Genomic DNA, 26,870 nt, shown 5'->3' with positions numbered 1-26,870 from the left:
TGTCTCAAACGTGGAGTCGTGAAGTAATCCCTAAAGTCTATTCTCATTATTCTTTGGACAGCTCTTGGAGTGAGTTGCGGCAAACTTGACGCAGCTGTTATGACTCTCGGTGAAAATAAGACTTGGCGGTTGACATTAGTGGATGTGTTTTTAATTGAATGTAACTTGTCTATGATCATCAGGATCATGTCTGAAATCATCTGATTGCCGTGTACACCATTATATTACAATGTGCTCTGGTCCGAAATCCCACACAAGCATCGTTCACGTTTCAACACAACGCATACTCATCGACAAACATATAAGTATCGTAAAATAGAATATGTTAGTCTTCATACAAGACACATCCAAAGCAGCATCTTCATCTTGCCTTAATAATTGGCTGGCAATCACATAGTATACGTAAAACATCGTCCAATGCACCACTGTAAAAATAGATATTTTCGCGTAATTTTTCGCACTCGGCCGGGTAAGATGAATATCGCGTGTTTATAATTGTGCGGAATCAAATCCCGAACTATACATATACTGGAACATATTGCAAGTAAAAATATTCGCGTGCTTTTATTTTCGCGCTAGTTTTCTGGTTGCGCGAAAAAAAAAAAATTTCAACACCATGAAAATTTCCACTTTTACAGCACCTTCGTAGATCTCGCCTGGCAATCAAATACACATTATCCAATGCACCATCTTCGTAAGATCTCGCCTAAACAATCATCTCCGGGTAAAAGAGATTTAAAAAAATAACACGCGAAAGACAGCCTTTCCGTCAATTCCCGACATACCCAAAACACATACATGTACATGTATAATAATTATACAAACACACATAATGGAGTATACATTAGAGAGTTTACAGTGTAGGCACCTACAAGCAGTATACGCCGAGTACAATCTATTGACAGTAGTACACTGTACATATGTACAATGTATTATCATCACTCAGAACGACGGGCATTTTGTTATGTCTGGGGAATACCCTTTTTATCTTGCTTGGTGAGCCATATATACCATCGTGCTCCCTGTTAAGACGCATCTGAAACTGGATGTTTAAAACATGCCTGAAACCCTGCACTAGAATATCAATGTTCCAAGACGCAGTGATGCCCTTTCTAAACGGTGTCACCTTCCCACGCCAACCGTTATTCGATCTGTTGATGGAACGTTGTGTTCATTAGTGTAAAAATTCTCTCTTTTATAATATGTTCTTGCACTGCACTATACTTTCAATGACGTAAGCTCAGTCCACCTTTGTCTTCGAGCTACTGTAGTTAGTGCTCAGTCCGCGTCGGTTAACGAGGATGAAGAGCAGGAAGATGGCGAGAATGAGAGGCGGAGACGCCATGGCCATTGGGTCCCCGACTTTCACGTGTGTAGCGACAGCTCCGATCATGATGACGAGAAGGTAGAAAGCTCCGAACACCCGCCAAAACGTCCGCCCAAAAGCCAGCATGCTGCCCAAGATGGTCTCTGCCAGGCCGACGGCGGAGCGGTAGAGCGTCGTTGTGATAGTGACACCGAATATGTGGGTGATGGGCAGGACGGACACATACTTCCTAAACATGGTTTTCATTTCTGCCTGTGTAAAACCTGGACCTAGGTCCACGGGCATCAACTTCAGGAATCCAGTGAAGATGAAGATGAATCCAAGAAGAACTGCAACGTAGTGCACGAGTCCCATTTCGACAGGATGTTCCGGTTTCAAGATAACAGCACGAATCATTCAATGTTCAATAGGCGAATGTTCGCAGATCAGACCTACAGCCGACATTAATGTGTAATCACGCACTCTTGCTATCAGTACGGCGAGTGATTTTTATTACATGTGTAGTATTTTGAAAGTCGATTAGAGACAGACGCGTCAATTATTAGCATTCCTTGTCACCACACTTGATAGGAAGATACAGGCTTGAATTTGGAAGTGCAGACACCGTACGCTGATGTATTCAGTTCATGGATGTGAGACGCGCATGCATGCTCCAAAACCCAAAATTTGTCCAAAACATAATCATAGGCTGACTACACAAGGGCATCAGAACGTCGTGTCTCTCGCGCTCGCTACGAGACGAGACGAGTTGAAAGGTCGCACTCGAGGTACCGAAATACGGAACAAAGAGCGATCGCACAAAGGAATCGCGATAATTTAGCATCTGGCCAGAGCTGAAAAGCTGTCTGTGGTAACGGCCTGTAGGCCTATTATAGACGCTATTAAAAGTGCTATATTCCGAGCTTTTAACTTCCGGTACACTATGATAAGGTGACGTTGTTAGTTAGGTTTTGAACACTAATGCTTGCGTGTTCAATCTTTCAAGCGGCTATTAATATTTGTATGAAAATCATGGCTGTGTTGAGCCTTTAAATCTCGCGTAGAATTGAGGGGTGGAGTATATAGGACAGTGATTTTTTTTGGTGTTTTTTTAATTCTAATGTAAATTATTTTGATTTATCAATATACATTCCACCTGAATATATTGGTTAACAAAACAAATACACAAAATATAAATATCATGTCAAAGAATGCAAAGATGAAAACTGAAAAAGATAATCTCTTATAAAACTCCGACCTCAAGTCGAAATAATGTTTCGTTATTGTGCAATCAAAAGATTTAATATTGTGTGACCCCAATTAATCATCAGATGAATGAAATACAGTATTCCTTTTCAAAGATAATCGAGAGCAATGAACATAATAGAAAATAAAAAGCAACTGTTTATAAAAACAAAAAAGAATATGTATATCTCTTTTCCCTTAATGTGTCAATAAAATTCCTTTTTCTGTGAAAGGTCTTCTCTGCAACCTTCCTTCTCTTCCTAATCCTTTTTTTTTTTGTGAATAGTCATTTTCCTACTCCCTTGAACTGGTCTACTCTAGTGATCGGAAGTGCAAAAGGACGCAGAGTCACACACACACACACACACACACACACACATGCCCTGTAAGGTATAAGCACTATAGAATAAATGAACGATGAAAATACATTTCATAATCACATTTTATAGATACATTGTACCTTCATACCAGAAATGCGCTTTTACAGGGCTCTGTATTAACATTAATATTATTCTTCTCCCGTTATGTGTATATACCGTGCGTTATTTTGCTTATTTTGTGTTATGCATTATTATAAGGAATAGGTTGGAAACGTGCAACTTTCGTTGATCATTATTGCATTAAACATACATGTCACAGAACAAAGTTGCTTACTGTTATATAATATTCAGCGTAACATTTAGATAAACCCGTTCGTGACGGAGAAATATTGATATTTTATACCACATTGGTTCAATTGGATCGCTCTTTTTAACGCGGGTCTATAAACCTATCAACCTGAACTACGTCATGTGCAGAATTTCTTCACGAAATATTTTACGAAAAGCTGTGTATTTCACTATAACATGTTCACTGTCTCCGCTCCTAATTCGACGGGATATACCGGTACATTCAGATCTTCTTTCCTATACGCCTATAATCCTGTTATAAAAATAGATCAAACACGGGAGCACAATATTCACCCGTCTTTTATCATGGATGGAACATATTCACGAAAATGTCTCTCTTCCGCATTTTATAATCATCTCCTTACTATATAGAAAGTCACACGCAAGCAAAATTTTGAATGCATTATTCGTCTAAAATCTAAAGTATATAATTTACCCCAAGCATTAAGTGGGTTTCGTGACAAAATATAGAATATTATCAGAAGAAATCAGTGAAGTTTGATGAAACTCGGGCAATTAATTATAGAAGTTATAAGATTATTTTGAAGTGTTTCAAGTTTTAGTTTAAACCATGTGACTCCATCGCTGGATAAGAAGGCTACAAAACTATCGGAGTTTCCAGCAGAGGCGAACAATAAAAGAAAATATATCATGAAAAAAATGCCACACGTTTTTATTTTTCTTTTAGGTTCACGAAAGACTCAAGACTTACTCCGCAAGACGGCATCCTATTGATTATAATAAGTCGAGACGATGTATAGGTTTACTTTTCACACGAAATGAAATTTTGTGGAATTCTTTTTATTTTCTTTACATATCTTTTCCTGTGATATCACGGTCTGTTGTGGCCTTCTTATATCCAGCGATGATGGTATACACGGATTCAAGCAAAACGTTAAACATCAATATCTTTTTAATAACGCATTTTCCGATTTTCCTCAAACTGTATTGGTGTGTCCTAACATTTCTACATTCACTGAAACCATGATTACAATGTTTAGGGTAAGTAACCTGGTTCCCTTGCTATATCATTTGAATGACATGTTCATTTTTTCCAAATGTGACTGTTTATATACCTCTTTTGGCAACGGATGAAATACAAACAGCTCATACACGCTCATGAGATGTCCTTACAATTCCCGCGCGCACAGTCGAGTCTTGCACGACGTTTTCCCCGCTTCTTCCCAGGACATCGATTGATCGTTCATATTGTATATCGTATATTTCAACATGTTAGTGTTCGGCACACTGTCGTCTGTAGACGAAGGAAGGATCTACAAAGAACCAGACGGTGTGATTTGGGGCTATTTATAGATAATATATGCGACGATCTATCGCACAGAACCATCATTACTCAAGGGAATATGCAAAAGAAAATGACAAGAAATGCAATTAATACCTCTTGAAGCTGGCTTTCCCGGTATCCGCGCCGACGTATAATATGGACATGTACGAAATGTGTGGGAGATATACCTGGACTCGGGTTTAAGGTCGTTGTTATCTGTATTGATGCGTGCGCTTCAAACTGCATGCAAGGTTTACACACAGGTGCCGTCAGCACTACATACTACATACTACATAGGCCTACTCACTAAGCTCTATAGAACCTGTAGAGATTGGCGAGGCTGAAATTGTATGGCAGAGCTTTTATTACTCACTACTCAAATGACACCCGTGAGTGCCTTATTCGATTTTTTTTTAAAGCTTACGTGCATATCATTATGAATACAGATACCTGTACCAGGGGTCGCAGAACGTCGAACGTGATTAATCACTTTCAGAAAGCACGGGGAATGACATTATCCTTAATTTTGTAAAGGCGTCCAGTGTATGCACCAATGAAATTATGCTACCATATTCTTCTGTTAGCATATGAGATCACTTGCACATTATATACATTGTGGAACCTATGCGGGCCGGGGAACGGGGGGGGGGGGGGGGGGGGGGGGGGAGGGGTAGTGTCAGTAGTCCCCTCCCCCTTTTTAAATTTGATTGGTTTTTGTTTGTTTGTTTGTTTGTTTGTTTGAAAAAAAAAACCACACAGCAAAACCCATGTCTCCACTGGAGATTACATGGGGGGTTTGACTCCTCCAGCCTCCCAACCTCAATACCCATTGGCATGCAACCATGCCTCCCCCCCCCCCCAACACACACACACACCACCACCACCATTATCATCACACCACAACACTTTAAAGTAAACCAAAACCAAAGAGTAATGTGGATTGAGTGAAAGCAGCAAAATTAGTAGAACACATCAGTGAAAGTTTGAGGAAAATTGGACAATCAATGCAAAAGTTAAGAATTTTTGAAGTTTTGGTGTTGTTATGACTGGATAAGGAGACTACTGGAGTTTGATGACATCATATTATGTGTGGACAACAATATAAAGAAAATAAAAGAAGAATTCCACAAAAATTTATTTTCATGAAAATTACACATTCCATCTTACTGACATATGTTAAGGGGGGCACATGCACCCTCTCCAATTTTTCTTTGTATTTCTTTTGTTTAAACAAAACATAAAGGGGGTGCCCCTGTGCACACCTGCCTGGATCCCCGCCACAGTATGGCGTCGCTGGGGCGACAAGACCTCGTACTGTATCTACAAAATGTCAAATGTTCAGGAGAGCCAAAAAATATGGCGGCCAAGGCACTATAGCAAATGGGATAACCTTTCCTTTGACATGACGTGGTGGTTTTATTTTTGGAGTAAGACAGTTGGGATTTGGACAGGACATCACTTACGCCATTATTTGACTATTAATCTAAAAAAGTCATTTTCACCAAAATTGCAGATACAAGGTCTTGTCACCCCAGCGACAATAGTGTATTAGTTTTCCCTCCTCCTCCTCCTCTCTCTCTCTCTCTCTGCGCTCAAAGAGGATTTTTGCACTGTGAATGGATTTTTGCATAACTTGAAACATAATCATCCCACACCATGTTGAAATGGGTTTCATGGATCAAGTAAAATCAGATGAACAAAATGGGAGAGGTTTCTTGAAAATTTGACCTAAAATTTACAACAAAAATAAAAGAGTCCTGTAATTTACAGAAATTTTTCCAATTTTTTTTTTTTTACTCTAGTGATTACAACAAATAGATGAAGGGTATGCTAATGTTGCAATCTAATGAAGATGGTCTGGATAAGTCTTCTTCTTCTTCCGTGAGAGAGTGACCACAATCAACTTGCTGATTATTCTGTCATTGTCCAGGATGTCTAAGTTGCATAAATCTTTTAAAGGGTTCAAGTAGTTGCAGAAATAGTCATTGTCATTTGTTTCTTGCTTCTTGCAAATTTGCTTCTTTGATATGTCATAATGTAAAGGAAACAATCAGAGCAATTAGAGAAGCACAATTTCTTTCCTTCATTTTCAATTAGCTCTCACTTTTTTCTTCATCGTGAATTATCATGATCACGAGAATAAAAAGAATACAAGATGTCGTAGCAGCGGTAAGTAATGTAATGATATGTCCAAATGCATTCTGTCAGAACAATCACATACAAGTAATAGTAAAGCATTAGTTTTGTTCAAAAATTTAATGTCATGTAGCTTATCACATTTCATCTGTAATGTTGAAGGGGCTTTCACATTCCTCAAAATGTATGTATTACTGCTAATATCATTGCATATCTTGAAACCTTGCAATCTATTTTCATGCACAGTGAAAACCCCTCTAAACAGCATATAAATCAGAATTCATTTTCGTGAAAACTCAATGTCAAAAGAGTCAAATACATGAATATTTGAGATTATTCAAAACAAACTGAACTCCCTGAATAAATGTTCTTACATCATCAATGTAGATTACACAGACTCGTAACTAGGTGTGTGTGTCTGGGAGGGGCGGTCCTGGCTGGCAGGTAGGATCTGCCCCCTCCACCGAATTTTCACCCCCTTGCTTTTTCTTCTTCTCTTTTTTAGACACAGATATTAGATTTTCACACAATTTGACCAGTAACTGATAACTTGCGCAGCCATTAGAGAATTTAGCTTATGTTTTGTGCAACTTACATGAATAATCAACATATTGGTACACTGCTGAGAATAACAAACAGTAACTGAGTGCTGTTATTATGGCAACATACTTTACTATTGAAAAAAAAAAATGTCAAGCACAACTTTACATCACATTTGCCATGTTCTATGCCAAATTTCTTCTGAATCGCTTACAAACTGGAAAAGACACTCAATCTGCAAAAGCTTTCTCCAAAAAATTTCACGAGTCTGATAAACCAGAGAAGTCACATAATCTGCAAGGTTTTATCTAATACTGGGGCCATAGTGTGCATTGAAAGGGCAACAAACTCTTCACTACTGTTGAAAATGTGGGTTACACAACTTCATAATAAGCAATGAGCCAAATTTCATTTAACTATTGAATAGCTTGAAAACAAGTTTAGTCCTTTCCACAAGCATTCTACCGGATTCTGAGTCCTTGATATAATATGATTATCATGATACACATTATGTTTTCATGATAAGACACTTTATACTACTGCAGAAGAAATGTGTCTTGCACACCTCTGCACTGAGCTCAACATGTGCATCAAATTTTATTTGACAACTTAAGAAAAAGTTTGATCTGCAACTTTCCAAAAAGATCAATTGCCTGACTGCCCACCCAACCACAAGGTGAATCCTATATACCCCCTTCAAACTCTAGTTGGTGAGGTATAATGAGGAGAATTACAGAACCAATGTGGAATTCATATTCCAGCTTTTTCCCCCTTGGACTCTTTTCCCCAAAATGTCATTTTTGCTAAGTCATCCATGTCAAAAGTGCAAGTCAAAGACGTATGTTATTTTTAACTGATTTCGTATCAAATATGGAAATTTAGTGAAGATTTGTATATGGTTTTATGGGGAAACTTGCCAGTAGATAACTCGCAAGGAGATAACATCATTACTTTTTCCACTTTGATTTTCAAGACCATATTTTCATGAAACATCTGCTCATACAGTGCTCTCCTGTTAAAACAAACACGTTTATAACAAAATTTTATTTAACCACATGAATTTCAAGACCAAAAATTAGCATCTATGTATCTTTATACACTTTACTTGCATGGGTATAACAAAATTTCAATATAATGAAAGAAAACTGCTGGTTCCAAAAACTTTGTTATAATGGGAGTCACCTGTATAAGCTTTTCTATCAAGATCAACAACACAGTGTTGAATTGCACTTTTTCACAATTGCACAATTCTCGTTGAAAAGGGATGTATAGGATGCTGGGTCAGATGGAATTTCCTTATGATTATTCAGTTCCATGCGTCATTATGGTTCTCACAGATATCATCACCAAAAACATGCAAAATACAATTGTATATTCATGGGAGACTACAAGCTTTAAGCGTAGCTCTTGACGTTTTCATGGATATGAAATTTGATTCTTGAATACATATTGAGTGACTTAACTCTTTATGTGCCACGTTCGCACCTCCGACTCAGTCGACGGCGTGCCAACTTCGCATATTCTGCTCAACAAACAAAGCCGCCAAGACCGATCGATAAACCGCTAATTACTGCTCTTCCCGCGGCACAATGAAAGCGTTTCTCGTGCTTTTGTTCCTCTCATATACGGCTTGCATCCTATGTGGTGATCGACTATCTAGCGATGTTCCCAACTAGATTTGCTCGTACATTCTAAGTTTCTGTCACGGTTTAATGTGCAAAAGTCATGCCTTTGCAGTAATGTAGCAACTGGTCATTCAAAAGAAAAAAATAAAAATAGAGTCGTCATAAAATTTATATCGAAACAAAGCTTGCATTCCTCTTTAACTTTGCCTACTATTATGCCCATCTTAACAGAAATTTGAAGAAGTTATACAAATTGGAAACACATAATTCTTTCTCAAAGCATGACTACCTTCGTGTCTCAGAATAACATGGCACACAGGGGGTTTCCACCATGGCACATAAAGAGTTATCGGTAATAGAATAGAGAAATGATATCAAAATAGTGTTGTTTGTTTATTTGTTGTTAACATTTTATCAAACACTACAGAAATGGCTGGGCAAAGGAAAGAAACATATCAATACTGCATTTTACATCGCACACTCACTTTACAACTACAGTGTACCGCAGTATTGACAGAACTCATGCACCACGATCTTACATCCAAAGAAAATTGAGACCAGGGTATATGAACTCTTGTACATTACACAGCAATAAATCACTCTACAGGCTACTTAGTAGTGAATAATCTTTAAATATGATATGCTTTCAAGAAGCCGGATGTGTTGAGTGTGTGGATGTTTCTGGTCTTGGCAACATCTTGGAGCTAACTTACTAGCAAATATTGTTTAAATTGTATATAGAAGAACACTCATGCCATTCCAGCTGTACCAAAGTCTTTCAACTGAAAAAGCACAAAACTGTGACAGCATCCTGTAGCAATTGATTTCACTGATCTTGGGACTTGGACATGGGACATACCTTCTGCTCAGATTTTCATTACATGCAGCAACACATCATGATCCACAGCAGGATGCTCACTACTGGTGGCTTGCGATTCATTCAGCATTCAGTGATAGGAATTCTATATGTAGACACATATCATACACAAAGTACACTTCCATGTGTGCTCAGTGCATGCACGAAGTCCGATCAAAGTCAAATCACACCATCCATACAACGTTCTGTTTAATTGAGCTATCATTAGCTTTATCAAAAATCTGTTCATAAGTCATCGTACTATTTAAATAACAAGATCTTGATTGCATACATAGATGTAAAGGGAGCCTGACTACACAAATTTTCAGGTACACTTTGGACATAAGTACAGAAAGAAAAAAAAAAAATGCAAATTCAAGTCAATGGCCCCTTTCAAATGAAAAGTCTGCAAAAAGAAGAAAACACAAGTCAAGATAAAGCCACACCTGAGAGACTTGAAGAAATGTCTTATGATCTCAGCTCTCATAAGAACAAAGAAACATCAAATGCACTCAGTTTATGTCTTCTATTGTATGTCCAATCCTCAGCACCATGTTTGCCGTTTCCACGGCAACACGGAATGCATTGCACTTCACTGCAAAAGAGTCTAGGATGAGGTTCTTTCCGCTCAGAGAAGCGGTACTGTTTCCACTGTCTGCATCCATGGTACCACAGATGTCACCGCCATTACCAGGCATCAATATCTCTGTGCACTTGTCCGATTTGGAGCTGTCCTTTGCCTTCTTGTTGACAGTTTTCTTATGAGAGTTTGAAACAGGGCTGCTGGGATCATATCTATCCCCTTCAGTTTTGCTTTTTTGCAAATGAGCACCATTTTCCTTGATACCACCCCTCTGAGCCCCACCCTGCACCCCACCAACAAGGTTCCACTCTCTCTCCTCCGCATGCTCCTCAGCTGTCTTCAAACCACAGGCACACCTCCCTTTCCCTTGAAGCCAGGCAGTGTCTTCCACTCCGTCTGATGGGAGGAGCCACCTGTGATGTGAGGCGACGTCTGTGATGTGCTGCTCCCCTCTTTTGTTGATTGCCATGGCAACCGCTTCCAGACAAGTCGCAAAAGTTTCCGCAAGCCGGAGGAACTGGGCTTTGGTGCAGCCAATGTCTTGCCATAGACTGTCACCTAATTCTCTAACCTATTCAAAAAAGAGAGTAAGGTGAGGATAAAAAACTTAATTTCATGATGTCAGACCTCTTCAAGACAAAGAGTTGAGCAGAAATAAACTTATTTTCAAATTTATCCACAAAATATGAGATTAAGTACAGAGCATCTTCTTCACCAAGTCAGTTGGACTTTGTGGCTGACTGATATGTGTCTTTTAACACTTCACTTCGTTGTGAAATTTTTCTTCTTTGTGATCTGTGCATCAGATATCCTACTGTACCTGATATTACAACATGAATATATCTCAAGTTTCATTTTGGCATAAATTTGGGGGAAATGGGGATTTTTTTTAACGTAAATATAGAACTAAAAGAGGTGAAAATAAAATGCAGGGCTGCCAACCTTGAGTGAGAGTTTGGCGTGAGACACTGCGAGGGAGCGGAGCGACCTCCTGGCTAGCGCCTGGTGGCCTGCTGTGCGGCCGTACGTACGTACGTACTACGTACACAGTCAGTATTATGTAAAGCGATGTAAAGCACACGTCATAGCCATAAACATGTACTGTAATTTGCCAAAAGTACAAGCTACGCTCACGTGGAATAGGTAGAAACCAATCGTAATCCAATAGCTCGTCTTTGCGCGCGAACCGAAAACGATTATTATTGGTTAAGCTTTACACACGCGTGGGAAAATCTCGAAATTTTGGGCTTGGGCATATCGATATTCGGAATATCAGAGAATTTAGAGATATATTTATTTTTGTAGTCATGTACATTCCATTTTGGGGGTTTAGCGTGAGATTTCGTTTATCAGAGTGAGACAGTCAAAATTGGTTGAATTGCGTGAGTCTCACGCTCAATGCGTGAGAGTTGGCAGCCCTGAAAATGAGAAGAAAAAGGAAGAATGATAGAATTACCTGATGACTGACTTGTTGTTGTTTTAAAGAAAAGAAGAGAGGACAAATTGGGACCCTATTTAAAAAAATAATTTGCCCCAGACAATATTGGCATAAAATCAGAACAATATAGATCTTGGGGAAATCAAACATTATTATTAGATATAGAATATAATGTCTCCATGAGGGAGCTCATATTGGATGTCTTCGCTAGGGAGCTCATAATGAATATCTTTTTTTTTTTTAAAAAAAAGCTTATACAATGATACAAAATACAAAATATATGACTGACTTATGGCAACTGTTTGATCAACTCACATGTAAGAGCTGGGAGCCTTTACTGATAGTTAAGTCAGCCGTCATACATTGCTCATAAATAAGAACTTCTTTTTTTTTGTAATGTGATTATTTCATCTCCATTAGCCTTGTACAATATTCAGTGATTTATGTATATGGATACCTGAAGTAAATGAATTAAAAGTGAGGTCCTCTCATAAGCAAGCATAGAAGAACTGATGACAAGATACTGGACCCTACCTGTCTCCTAATACAATGAGCAAGAATGAATTCTAGGCATCCTGCCCCCGGGAGGGCCCACGGATCCTTAAGGGCCAGGGTCAGGGTGTGGAGGGCCACTTGGCAGACATGCTGTAAGATGAAAAATTTTAGGAACACAGTTATATCAAGTTACCAGTACATGTTGTAATATAGTCAACCTCGCCTAAGTCGAATCTATTTGAACTGAAGTACAATATAATAGCTTTGACTTAGAGAAAATTTGACTTGTGAGGGATTAAAATCAATAGAATATAAAGAGAAGAGGACTTGAAAAGACCTTTGACTTGGGTGATTATTCAGCTTGTGCGAGGCCAATTTAAGCAAGGTTGAATGTACTAATCCTGTTACTGTCTGTAGTAAACAGACATGTGCTATGCAAGATGTCATGCACACTTTAACCTCTTGAAGATGCTTCCTGAGTATCCTCGGCAAGTATCTATGGGAAAATGCATGTTGCAGCAAAATCAGCTCGTCCTCAACGGGTTAATAAACTGCCATATAGGCCCGAATTCACGAAGGTGGTACAAATGAAACCATGGTTTAAACCATGGACAAAAACCATGGAATGCCAAGTGTCGCATGCGATATTTCGCTACGAAATCAGTCATTTCGTCGATGAAATGATTATTTTGTAAAGAAATGACAACATTTTGTAACTAAATGAACATTTCGTCCACGAAATGATAATTTCGTTAACGAAACAGTCATTTTGTCGACGAAATGACCAATTTCGTAACGAAATATTCTGTTTGACACTTGGCGCTCCATGGTTTTTGTCCATGGTTTAGACCATGGTTTTGTTTGTACCACCTTCGTGAATTCGGGCCAATGTGTTGATTTTCAAGTGAGCTTGATACTCAAGTCTAAAAAGTTTTTACTCTGAAGCAGTCAAGCGGTTTTCTTATATTGACCATCATCCCCATCCAATCTTGCAAACGCAAGTTAATAAGGAGCTGAACATCATCCTAAACTTTTACAAGGCATTTGTTGAAAACCAAGCTTTGCTTTGTCAAGGAAATGATTGGGTAACGAAACACAACAAAAGAATAGGAAATTCAGAACTTGCCTCTGAGTTTGTTGTTCATGTTTTCATTTATTCATTCATTTATATATTATGTATATTTTTACATATCTATACAACTCATTATATATTTATTCATTTATTATATCTACTACATCATGAACACATTTTGTCTTTCTTTCTTTCTCACGACAAATTATGCATTTTAGCTGCGTGCCAAGTGATATTGTTAATACATCTACATAAGATTGAGCAAAGGTGACAATTTATCTACTATTTCATTGTTGTAATTCTCCAGACAATGATAGGAACACTAGTATGTAGGCATCGTGGGGTTTCAAGCAGAAAGGGAACAGAATGTACTGTATACCCCGTTATTTTTGCGTACAGATATTTTCGCGAATGACGAGGTCATAGACATTTTCGCGAGATGTTGTTTTTGCGAATCGACGCCGACGCTTACGTTAATGCTCATTAACAAGGCGCATGGAGACAATTTTGTGTGTTGTTAAATTCGTGATCCAACTGCAATTCGCGAAATTCGTGAAAATTAAACCCTCGCAATAATAACAGCTTATACAGTACTCTACACCAGTGGAAATGATATGTACATATGACAACACACAAGTCCTGGCATTAAAGGGACCTCTGCGATAATAAATACTTTTGTTCATCTGTTATGCTTTCAAAACAATATGCCAATAAAATACCCATAACATGGCCATGATTTCTGTGAAGTTGAAACTAAAAATAACTAGTGGCATTTACGCACATTATCAAGTATGTAAATTGTGCGGCCGGCGGCAGCCTTTTTCCCTTCGATTTTGCATAACTTTTTCTCTAGAAAAGTCCCTGTGCAAAAACTACCTGCAGATGCCAAAGCACTGAGAAGATAGGGAACATTTCATTCTCTGATACCAATGAGGAGTCAGATTGATTGTAGCCATGTCTCTCGCTGTTCTGACACGAATTGACAGCAACAGGTGCAAATAGGGGAAATTTGAAATACTAACAAGAGATTTGAACATTCCTTAATCAAATTTCATATTAGTACACTATTCTACAGCTTTAACCCTAACTTACCTGGGGGGGGCTCGACACTTCGCGCGACATCTCCGCAGCGTGAGAACGCATCCACATGGCAATTCATGACAATTTACCTTGAAGCCTTGCGCAACTTTTAAGACCAAATTTGCGACGTCCAAGTACGCGGTTTCAAAGTTACGCAACATTATGTAAGTGCATGTCGGACTGAAAATTGCTCAAAAACGTGATTTTGTGTACAAAACCAATGCAAATCAGGTTTCTATCTGAAATTCGTAATTGTATCATTATTTTTACTTTTAGTGATTAAAAACAATTAATTTTATGTTTCTTATGATTGAAATAGTGTTGCCAATGATTCCCATTGAAAAAACAATAAAAAACAAAAAGTAAAAAAACAAAGAAATACATAAGAAATTATAAAAACAATAAAATACATAAGAAACTAACATTCATACCAATTTTTTTTTTTGACTTAAGTTACATCAGAATTCACCAAAGAGTCCTCAAGCAAAAAATTTTGAAGTTTGGGGGCATTATTTAATGATTTCCAGCCAAATTCTAATTTTATGCATAAATTAACATAATTCATATAAAATAAGATAAAGCGATTTATTGAAATTTAACAACACAGCCCTATATATTGCATCATGAGTGATGTGTGTGCCAATTTTTGTAACGAACGCGCGAATCGCGGCTGAGATCATAAGGGGGGGCCAACATGCCCCCAGGACTCCAAGCTCATAGAATAGCCCAGGTAAGTTAGGGTTAAAAAAAAGAAAGAAAGAGAAAAAAAAATGTCCAGATAAGGGATAAAAAAAAGACAACTTAACCTTACCTTTAGTTCTTCCAGTGCTTGTTCTGTGTAATGGCACAATACAAGGCAACACTGTGGTGATGCTGTATTGATGAGATGGAGGTAACTCTTTTTGAACATCACATGTTGTCTGATATCTGTCAGGTGACCAAGTGAGGATGCTGGCACATTGGTATCCAGAGAGCTTAGGATCTCTGCATCTGTGTGAAATAAAATTCATTTGGATTGGTCAGTGTGCATTAATACAAATGGGGGCTGTCAGAGCTTCTGTTTTTAAATGGAAACATTGTGAAAATAACATAGAATTGACACACCTTTCAGTTCTGATGCACTTTTGCCTGAAGTAAAATATTTGAATATAGACACAGCAACAGAACTCCAGCAGGGTGAATTGTGATTTGCCAAAAGTCCCACAAATAACCACTTTCATCACAGTATATTCCAATTCAGCGCACTGTATAATGGTCAGTATGTCAAAACAAAGGTTGCACCACAATTCATCCCTTTTCTCTAAGACAAATGTATCATTCTTTCTTTCACTTCTGCTGGACTGAAATGTTTCACACATTGCATCAATTTATCTTTTTGTTTCACATCTGTCATATTTTCTCACATTGCAAATCACTCCATTCTCAAATCATTCCTACATACACTTATGAGATACAGGCCTATTCCAGTATATAAGGACGTATGACCATTCTTTTAACACTTCACTGGCTACAGTCTCCAATCTATTTGTAACTACTACGAATGTCTAGATACTTAAAATTATATCATGCTATTGATAAATTGAGCAGTAAATCTAAGGCTTTCGTTTGTCTCCCACATTTGATATTATTGTTTTCTCTTTTATTACATGTTTCAGCAATTTTTGTCCCCTTTGTATCTTGTCAATGATTCCTATTGTGACACATTTTTTAAAAATCTTTGTCTGTTTTTATCAAAAATGTAAAGTAAATGAAATGGAGTTGAATTGGATGAATTGAGTAAATTGGAATGAGAAAAGTGTGAATTTATACCAGTGATCCGTTGCACCTCCCTAATGTGAAGCAGAGAGAGGCGATCCAAAGCCTGTACTCCCCTCGCCCTGAGGTACCCCTTCACCGAGGGGTGAATGACCCTCTGACATGCGACCAGCCCCACCCCATGGGCCACAAGGTGATCGACCAAGTCCTTCATAGCAGCCAGGGTGGCATCCTCAGCATGCAGTTCAGGGGACAGCTCATACCTGTTTCAATGACAAAAAGATCCACCATGACAGACACCCACACATTTACAGGCATGTGGATTTGTAGGAACAATTTATGTGCATATTTGAATGGGACAAAATAAATGTGAAATTAGAGGAAAATATGATACATGATCAGGACTACTGTATACTGTAAAAGTGGATATTTTTACGCAAGTATTTTTTCGTGTTCAGCCAGGTAAGATGACTTTCACGTTTTTAATTCTGCAGAATGAGGACATTAACTTCTGGAACATATGGATTGCAAAAATATTCATGCTTTTTCCACAAGTGGAAAATTTTGCACAATTCGTCGGTCGCATTACGAACCGGCGAATGTTCGAATTTGGGTCAATTTTTCAAAATTCACTTTTTTCCATTTTTTGAATGTCCATACCAAACTCTATCTATCCCCAAAATATCAAATCGCAAAATTCACGAAAACATGTATTTTTGGTAGTGACGAATTTTCAAAATGTCCAAATGCTGCAATTTGTGACATTACGAACCGGCAAATGTTCGTATACGCCGGTTCGTAAAATCCCTGTTCAGACGGAACACACGTGAGGTATGTGGGGCGAATCGAGGAGCTTGCGAGGCCGCGAGCGAGGGCTCGCCATCACCATCAGTCCCATGCACTCGGAATTGTGCTGGTATGTAACTACTAGGTGCATTTTGTTGCTCATTTGTTATTTAATCTTCTGTTTAAAAACAAAAGTAATGATAATCGGGGCAGGTTAATGTGTAATCATAAAATATTACATCAGAGAAGTAGAATTGCTCGACATTATCATGTAAAAGTAGCTTTCCTGTGTATTTCATTTCCTTGTAGTTGTAGATCCTACACAGTCGTACACCTAGCCACCATTTTTGTCGAAGGTGGTCCTTGATTATTCTTGGTCAGAGATAGAGCAATCCTCCCATACAACCCGGATGCATTGTTTTTTAAACTAAAGCATAGTAGAATCTATAAACTGAAAAAAAAAATATCGTGTAGCAATTGCAAATACCCAGGTAGAACTGAAAATAGGCCCAAAGTAATAAATGATTATCATTGTTTTCAAAGATTCATGTTGTTGCATTAAAAAGAAAAAGTATTTAGGCCCTAAGTAAGAATGAAATTGAATGATGAGACTGTTTAGCGTCAGTGTTAAGTCAGTTATAGTTACATATAGCTTCATTAAGCATGCAAGAATAACTGCTCTGGCCTTTACTGTCTAACTAAAATCCTGCATAAACAGTAAATTTATATAGGCTAGATCGAGGTTGTATTCACCGGTATGTTACTTATTTTGATTACCGGGACAGATATCAATGAACTTTCAGAAAAATTAAACGAAGTTGATTACCGGTACCGGTACTCACAGTTTTTTTTTAACACTCATGTACCGGTACAAGTATAAGCCTATATCCAGGGATTTTTATTCTATATAAGTTACCGCGGTATCCTATTTGTGCCCTGATAACACTGACATGATTTTCCTTATTTATATCTTGGGGATAATTCTAGGAGCAGCAGGCCACTACAAGCAGGAGCCGAGTCCCCACACTAAAGGCAGCACCGCTATCATTACAACTGTAGCAGCTAGCATCCCAGGAACATCAGCAGCACCTCTCGGCGCAGGAGCAGCATTAGCAGAGCCTGTAAAGTGCAACTGTAGCGGCTGAACTTCTCCATACAATTGTAGTCGCGAAGCCTCTATGTACTACAGTAGGCCTACCGACAGTACTATTGCAACAGAGCGTCTACGTATGCTACTGTAAAACTCTACATTTGTAGCAGCATGATCCTAACTTTCAACTGTAGCAGCTGAGCCTTTCAGACTGTAGCAGCAGAGCCTCTACGTACAACCGCAGAGAGTAGTGGTGATGAGGATGTTTTTCCTTCTGCCTATAATGGTAAGTTTGATTCGTAACAAGTGATTATGGTACCGGTACTTGTGGACCATAAAGTGTACCGGGAACTAGGTATTCACAAACATTTCTCAGTTTACGGTGAATGGAATAGGTCATTTATTACTTTCAGTGGAATAGATGATTGAACAATACCATGTCATTTGACAGAAATCACTGTTTTGATATCTGGAATGTACTAGGTAATGTAGTCATACCTTTTCTGTAATGTCGATCTTATCTAACTCTACTGTCAAGTATCTTATGCAGATATTAACCTGGTGAGGACAGGCTCATGTTGATATTACAAGCTCTTCCCTAGGCACCTGCTTGAGCATACTTGGGGGAAGTTTCTAATGGCCTTACTGTAATTATTTCATACATGTATATCAATGTTGACTGCTACTCAATGTATTAAAAGAGAAAAAAGCAAGCACTAACACTTCTGTGTATAAGATTGTTAGGTTTTTATGTGAAAGACATCACATTTCTAATCAAAGAATGTGTAGCAGTTATTATTATTTACCTTTGCCAACCCCAAGGTGTAAAAGCTCGACCAATAGCACCTGAATTACTATGCCCTTCAGAGATCAGCAGACTTTGATGACATTTTTTTTTGCATTTCAAATAGGTATGCTGGCTGTAGCTATTTTCATTTTGTCTCACAAAATGTCGTAGGTGATTGCCTGTAAAGAATTTCCTTATGTTACTTTGTTTTTTCTTCTGAAATTGTGCTTTAGCTCTAAGAAATACTCTTCTTCACATTTTTCAAACCTGCAGGTACTTGTAATGTTTTATCACATAGTGTATGACACAACTGTCAAATTTCTCACTGAAATTGTCCGTACAATTTTGTGTGTTTTTGAACCACCGTAGGCATAGATGTTCTTGTCAAGTGGAAGAGGGATGGTTCTATGAATCCTGTCAGCTCAAGTGACCTCTATCATGCTCAACGGACCAAACCGAAACAAGGTTCCTGTGTACATATGAGAAGTGAAAATGGCTGGTGGAAAGGGAGGGTGCTTCAAGTCTTCAACATGCCCATGGATGGACGTAGGATGTCAGATGACGAGGGCATTCCTCTTTCTGCCTGAGGTAATTTGAATACATAGTTACTGATTTGTTCTACATCAATAAGTTTATCAAGATATATTATGTCTTTTTTCATTTCAAAATGATGTAGAGATTTTTATGCATAGTATCATGTAGGTACAATGTACTTTCATTGCATTACCATTTCAATATAAATGTTCAATTCTGTGTAATGAATAAAACAAATGTCGTAATTGCAGTTTGTAATGACTGTAGGATGCTGAAGACTGTTAGCTTTCCACTTCCTTTCTTTAAAAGTCTGATATTGATTATTACTTACAATTTATTATGTCAACGTCTCTTCTCAGTCCCAAAACAAAATCAATTACTGATAATTTGCTTTATGTGCATGTAATACACTGTAGATTCTAGTGTCCATGATAGATGTTTGCAAGTATATCTAGTATAAATCTTGTTGATTCTACCCACAGGATGGTCACATAATTTTTTTCATTGATGCATTGTTTACAACTTCCCCAGCAGTCTCGTTACTTGCGACAGCAGTAGCAGAGCCTCAACGTCGATTTGTGACAGCTGAATCCCCAGAAACATCAGCAGCACCGCTTGAAGCAGCAGCAGCAGCAGCAGCAGCGGAGCCTGTACATACAGCCCTAGCAGCTGAGCCTCTAAGTACGACAACAGTGGTAGAGCCTCTACTTACAACTGTAGCAACTGAGCCTCTACTTACCACTGTAGCAGCAGAGCCTCTACTTGCAACTTTAGCATCTGCACTTCCAGGAACATTAGCAACACTGCTAGAAGCAGCAGCAGCAACAGAAGCAGAGCCTCTACAAACAACTGTGGTGTCCGCATTCTAAGAAACAACGCAGCAATGTTACCTTTGAAGCTGAAGGTAATTCAACTGGAGTTGAGAAGTTCAGGGCATTGTATAACTGTTGTTTGTGTTTCTTGCATTATCTGTCTGTGTGGTGCAAATTCCTAAAAAAGCAATTATGAGCCAAAACTTAATTTTCCAATAACAAATGTAAAATGATTTAAACATGTGATAAATACTTTATCTTTTTTTTTTCTTTTATCCTTCACTCTTGTAAGAAAAAGTTTGTGGCAGGCAACCTGTAAAATTTAAAGAAAATAGTTTGTCTTCTGCAAAGAATAGTTAAAAAAAAACAGTAAATGAAGTAACAATTATTCAACCAGACTTGGCAGTTTCATCAAATTATGTATTTGTTTTCCTTGCATTAGGTGTACCTGATTTCAATTTGAAAGCAGACTAAGTCCTCCACTCTTATTTCAGATTACAAAGAATACTGAACCTTGCTGGATGATGGAAAACTGTTAAATCTCGAGAAAGCAATGTCCCTGTCAGACATTGAAGAACCGATTTTGATGGTAACCGGACACAGGAAAGCAATAGAAAACTGTTTGTGAAGTGTAATGGAAGTACAGCATATTCATATTATGCTGTATGTATTCTATACTGCCCTTTATCTAGTCTTGTTGGTATACATCTGGTTGTATTTACATTATTATATGTAGTGCACTAACTGTTGACCAACTTTCCTAAAATAAAGACCATTTAGGCAAACTATTGTACATGTTTCTTGTAAGGAAAGGAAAGGGAATTATTGGTGAATTTCTTGCTCATAGTGCCTTGTACAAATATAGACTTGATGCATGATCAAGTTTGTAATACTTTCTGGTAATTATTTTATCTTCAGTGTTACATATTTGCTACATGCTTTCAATAATTTCAACACAGTTTCACACAAATTGACAAATTTTTATCACTTCGGGAGGACCTTATTCAAATATAAAAGAAACAATAGAAATAAAGTGCAGTGTTCCAGTATGTATTCCATTTATTGTCTCTTCATTGCAAATTTGGAAACTACTGCCATTGAGGCTTTTGAGGGAGTGGAAGATAGATGTCAGTGCAAAGCCAGAAGATTTTCATGTGGAAGAATATGTAGGTACTGACATCAGTTCTATTCCTGATAGATCTTCAGTTGTCATGAAAAAATTAATGGAATCTAAAACAGAATTGTCAAAAAAAAGCTGAACAGTGGGGAAGCCTACAAAAAGTCAGAAATATTTGTAGATGGTAGAACACATTTTAACCATCAAAGATGTGATTTAACACGTAACCATATCAATCTTTTGGCTATGATTGCCTCAGTGAAAATGGCAGAATGTCTATCAGACAATATTATCATGCCTTGAAAATTCTGGTCCTAGAAAGAGAATGGCTAGCCAGACATGTTATTAACATGTTGTCATGTTGTCCCCCATCCTAAGGACAGCAAAAAGAGACAAATGACGTACACTACTCTCCTCCCAGCAGTCCAGTAGTTGGCAGACTGTTAAAGTTTGTAGACTCGTGTTTATAAACACATTGGGTATCACTTTCATTAATTCAACCCTGGGCAAAATTACCTTGTGAAGTGTGAGGAGAATGGTACACTTGATCATGTTATTGCACTATTTGTGACTAACACGCGTACTACTGTAATACATTAAAGTCAAGGAAATGCAGAACTTCTCACCAATTTACAAGTCAGATTACCTCGTGAAGTGTTATGAGAATTTTGTATTTTGTACATGTTATTGCACCACTTTTATAGTGGTCAGAACACAATTCTGAAATGCAACAAATGCCTAACTTCTCATTCCAAGTGAGATTACATAGTGAAGTATCATGGAGAATGTCACATTTATTTTGTATTAATTGTGATTTAATGTATTGTAATAATAGTGTGCAATGTAATTATTGTGAGCTGTCGAAAATGCAAAAAAAAAAAAAAATCACTCTCTGAATTTACAGGTTATATCTGGAAGTTTGAGGAGAATGCTTTGTTGTGTAGTTACTGTATGTAATTATGAACACACATGTGGAATGGTGCATTTTGAATTGATAAATTGCAGAATTCTTCACAAACTTGGGGACTGGTGAATAGAAAACAAACAAAAAAAGAGCAAAAGAAAAAAAAAAGAGGAGTGAGAGAGACACAGATACCTAGAATTGGGAGAACAAGGTGATTATGACTGCTTTGTAAGAGGGTATGTGTGTGTGTGTGTTTGTTCGAGTGTGTGTACTGGTATGTGCATGTATAGTGTGTGTTTGTGTATGTTTGTGTTTGCATGGGTGTAATTATATTCTCTCAATAATGAATTTACACTTTTTTATAGACAGTGACTACCAGGAGCACTTTTAGTACTCCTCCAGTAGTCAATAAAAACCCATTGCACAGTTTGATAACATTACTGGCATCAACAATTAATGTGTCAGAAAGTAGGTTGTGTTTGTGGGTTCGAGTGTGTTTACTGGTATACACCGCGTGTATGTGTGTTTGTGTATGTTTGCGTTTGTGTGGGTGTAATTATATTCTCTCAATACTGATAATGACTTAACACTTGTAATATTTATAGATAGTGAGTGACTACCAGGCACGCTTTAATAGAACGGTAGTCATCCAATGAAAAACCCATTGCACAGTTTGATAGCATTACTCGCATCAACAATTAATGTGTAAAAGTACAGGTAGGTTGTATAGTTTGAGAAAATAACTGTGGTGTTTGTTACACTTTCCTAATATCCATGATTATGATACAACTAACATGAATGAACATGAATGAATCACAATCCCACTACCTAGAGCGGCGAATGTATACATTACACTGTGCGCGTACCACCTAAGCGTGTGGAATGTGTGATGATACGCGCCATTTTATGTTACATTTGCCGGTTCGTAATGCGCACTCGCTACGTCCACACGTATTGAGCATGGGCTTTACGAACCGGCAAATGTATACATTTGCCGGTTCGTAATGCCCTCTCTTTAGTACGCGATGTACGTAAAACGCTGAAATGGGGGGTTTTACGAACCGGCAAACGCACTTTGCATCACTACCACAGAGCCCCAGGTGCAGCTACAAAATAATATTTAGTATCAGACAAAGCAGAAAATTCCGCTTTCATCACTCTCTTAATATCATCATCAATGTGCGGTTATAAGACACGTTTTTATACGTTTAAAGAAGTCCCGATTCTTTAAACGCGATTATCTCGTAATCGTGTTTCCGCGCAAATTCGAACATTCGCCGGTTCGTATTGCGACCGACGAATTAACATTTTGCTCTCGCCCAGGTAACATGAATTTTGTGTTTTTTATTTCACGGACAGTCAGAACAATTGAGTGAGCACTTCAAACAGCTCACCACTGCAATGGTGGACAAGGGCCTTGGTAGCAAATGCTCCAGTAAATGGTAACTGGCCTGCATTATGACAGCAAATTCACTCAAGCTACAGGACTGGAGAATATGAATATATTATACATATGATTACATATTATGAATATGAAAGTATGAATAACATGAAGCCAAACATATGGCTAGAAAATTTGTGTGCTTAAGCAACTTTTGGACTAGTTTCATGTTGCACAAAATGCACACAAATGTTCATTTTTACTGTACTTACATTACAAGATACATATTCAATAATGTTTTTGCAGTCACTGATGCAGATTTTCTCAATTAAAAGCACAATGTATAGAAACAAAATGTCTACCAGGTATTCCCTGTAGAAGAATTACTGCTACCTCACTGGACTTTGTACTACAGCCTGCCTCACATACAATACTTGACAACTGAATACAGAGCAAAAGTTATACATTTACACTGCAGCTCCAAAATGAGTCTTGAACAATAGCTCTTGGTTACATACAGAACTGGGAATGCACCCTATAACCGAAAGATGTATAGATTTACCTGACATCAATGAACTCTTCACTGTCGCCAGCCAGAGATATGTCATACAGTGCCACTCTGATACAACCTCCATCTGGTCCTGTGTGGACACCAGGTGTTCTCACGTCTCTCTTGAAAGAGGGTGGAATATCTGGAGCAGCCATCAAGACTCCCAGCACAAAGTGTGAACCCGAGACTGGCCAAGACTCAACGCCTATGATTTGGACTTGAGGCAAGGTGAGCACCTGCTGGCTGTTTGGACTGGGGATGGATGAGACAAAAGCTTGCATCACGAGGCTAGAGATGAAGGTCACTTGACCCGTGTCCATGCCACACCCAGGCTTGCTCCCAATGACTGGCTTCACCAATGACAACATGGCGTCCATCGATGCTAGGTCAATTGGTATGCGTAAGCCATCTTGTCGATTCAATGTTTGCAAACAAAGGTCTCGCACAATCTCATTGACACTCACACACAACACTGGGTGGAGTCCACTCTCCCAACATTCTTCAATCAAGGCACATGTCAGTAGAGCCGTGTACAACCCTCCGTCTGACCAAATTTTCAGGTGCCCTTCCACAGCTGCGGCAATGAGCTTCAGGATCGGCTTAGAAAGTGAAATGGACTGCAGCAGCCGCTGGCTGGACGAGGTCAGAGTGAGGTGACCGCCAGACTGGTTTTGAATCATCTTGAGAAATCCTGAGGGCCCAAAACTGGAGCTAAGAATGGACCGGAAGACACGGAGAGCTCTTACATTAGCTGGATGTTGCTGTTGGTAGGATGAGACATGAGACTGTTCCTTGGGTGTGGCAGACACTTGGGAATTATGCGATCCTGGTGAAAAGGCACTCATCTGAAAGGAGAGCATAAAGGAAAACAGAAAAGATATTGTTGATATGAAGTGAATTCCTCCAAACAAATGCTAGAGTAGCAACAGTAAGATAATGATTTACTGCGTAGTGTTGACAAAATAATGGCTCTGATGGAAAGTTTTGTCTCAATGAAAGGGTGAAATGACTTTGCTTGGTGTAAGTGTAGGCATTAAAGGCATTTCGGTTATGACAACACATCTCTCTCAGACCTTGCATAGCATGAGCTCGTTGAGTGCCTATGTTTTCCTGGTTGGGCAGCCATGTCATAGTGTACATAAAGTTACCTCATATCCAAGCCAGTGATCCACAAAGCCAACTGGATCAAGCTTTGTGATATGTTTGGGTTTCTCACTTCAAGAAATCATATTGATGGCACTCTATATTCAAGTCTCAGGAGTGAGATAAAATTCATAGGTTGTGGTCTGACATTAATGTTTGGTGGTCCTGAAACTTGCTTCTTAGTTACCTAAAACAAAATGGTTGAAGAATCCAGTGGATGAAATAAACAGTGTTTCTTCTTCTTTTTTTGTAAGTTTGCCTATTGTGGAGGAAAGGCCTGCCTGCACAATTTCTCACATGGAACATTTCACTCACTTTGCTTGCCTCTGGAACTTTCACTTATTTGTCATCTGCACGTATAACCAGGGATGCATCTATCTTTTCATCTGGTTCAGTCACAGAAGCTTTGGCCAGTTTCTGGATATTGTAGATGGTCAAGTGAATAGCAACCAGAGTGACCCCCACAGTCAGTATCTTGTGTTCCATTATTAGCTTCCGAAGACTCATTGTTGAAGATAAGTGAAAGTCCAACCATCTACACACTGCAGATCACTGCTTAGTCCAGGCGATGATTGAAAAATGAGTTAACTGATAAAAACCTGAAACATGAAGAATTTTTTTTTCATTATAATATTAGCTTCTTATTTTCAGTGTGCATATCTCATCTATGTTATATGATCTCTGTTAAGTTACATGGTACTGTATTCATCTCAGGCATTTAGTAAAAAAGGTCACAATATCGCTCCGAACTTTAATAACCTTATCAGTGCAACTTACAGTCAAACTAAACAAACTAAAATTAGGGAGAGTGCACCCTCATTATCAGCATCTGCGAAATTCCCTGACATATGTTATGTTTTCAGATTGCAATGCTGCCGGTGTAACTTTTTGGCTAATACGGTACTTCACATTTTCATCATTGCCCAATTGATATCATGTCATCAAAGCATTATTTCACACATTTCTTGCATACACTGTATGTGTCCATTCTAGAGCAAAAATCAACAGCTTCTGCAGGCATATGACATGATGTACAAGCACACACAGTGCATGCATTTCTCTGCAGCTGTCCTCGAGTGGACGTGGGGTGGCGCTACACAATGTGGTACCCCGGGGTTAACGCATGATGCATCATATGGATACTATGTTTTACCTTTAACAAGTGACCAAAAGTCAACAGAGAGAAAAGGAGAAAGAGACATGAAAGGGGATCACTTTGATACTCACAGGCTAGTTGGACTTCTCAGCAGATGCTTTGGTGGCCTGTGATTTGATGTAAGCAGGTATTCGATCCAATTTCTTCTTCCCAGCTGATTCTGTGTTAAAGACGGGATCGTTGGCGATGTAGAACCACCCCAAGTGGACAAATGTAAGACCAATCAGGCCGACAATCAGAACTTTATTGCGTACAAAGAAGTTTTTCCTCGGAACATGTGGGTTCATGATGACTTTGATTCAGTGAAATATCTTGAGATGAGGGATCATTGGTGGCAGGAAAATCTAGAAGAAGAAAGAACAACTTCATTGGCTTAATCTCACCATCTTTTATCAGCTTTGGAACTGATTGATAACATCAACTTGTAACAATGCAAAGTAAGAATAGATATCAATATTGCTAGCTCTGCAGCTCTGCTAGCTGCACTGTGCCAGACTTTTTGAAGTAATCATTCAGGAGAATATAT

At 38.4% G+C, this 26,870-nt stretch overlaps 2 protein-coding genes across 2 annotated transcripts; both read right to left on the bottom strand.

The window, feature by feature from the left end:
* Window positions 1–845: 845 nt before the first annotated feature.
* LOC140227845 (transmembrane protein 35B-like) lies at window positions 846–1,681 on the bottom strand. Its single transcript, XM_072308241.1, has one exon. The coding sequence runs from the start codon at window positions 1,679–1,681 to the stop codon at window positions 1,241–1,243; it is 441 nt and encodes a 146-aa protein (XP_072164342.1). The 3' UTR covers window positions 846–1,240.
* Window positions 1,682–10,160: 8,479 nt separating this feature from the next.
* On the bottom strand, window positions 10,161–25,781 carry LOC140227834 (molecular chaperone MKKS-like). The gene is made up of 6 exons (XM_072308231.1): window positions 25,504–25,781; window positions 24,058–24,890; window positions 16,139–16,347; window positions 15,141–15,319; window positions 12,217–12,327; window positions 10,161–10,815 (listed from the first exon to the last, which is right to left on the bottom strand). Exons 2-6 carry the CDS (start codon window positions 24,888–24,890, stop codon window positions 10,174–10,176), a joined length of 1,974 nt encoding a protein of 657 aa, XP_072164332.1. The 5' UTR covers window positions 25,504–25,781; the 3' UTR covers window positions 10,161–10,173.
* Between the last annotated feature and the right edge of the window lie 1,089 nt (window positions 25,782–26,870).

This window comes from Diadema setosum, chromosome 1, assembly GCF_964275005.1.
Source record: "Diadema setosum chromosome 1, eeDiaSeto1, whole genome shotgun sequence".
In the NCBI taxonomy this organism is placed as follows: Eukaryota; Metazoa; Echinodermata; class Echinoidea; order Diadematoida; family Diadematidae; genus Diadema; species Diadema setosum.
This window is presented reverse-complemented; position numbering and strand designations above follow the sequence as displayed.

Coding starts and splice junctions, on each gene's coding strand:
- LOC140227845 (XM_072308241.1), bottom strand. CDS start 1,681: ATGGGACTCGTGCACTACGTTGCAGTTCTTCTTGGATTCATCTTCATC.
- LOC140227834 (XM_072308231.1), bottom strand. CDS start 24,890: ATGAGTGCCTTTTCACCAGGATCGCATAATTCCCAAGTGTCTGCCACA. Junction 16,348..24,057: donor GAAGAGTTCATTGATGTCAG/GTAAATCTATAC, acceptor TCATTGAAACAG/GTATGAGCTGTCCCCTGAAC. Junction 10,816..12,216: donor CTCATTGTATTAGGAGACAG/GTAGGGTCCAGT, acceptor TTTTTTGAATAG/GTTAGAGAATTAGGTGACAG.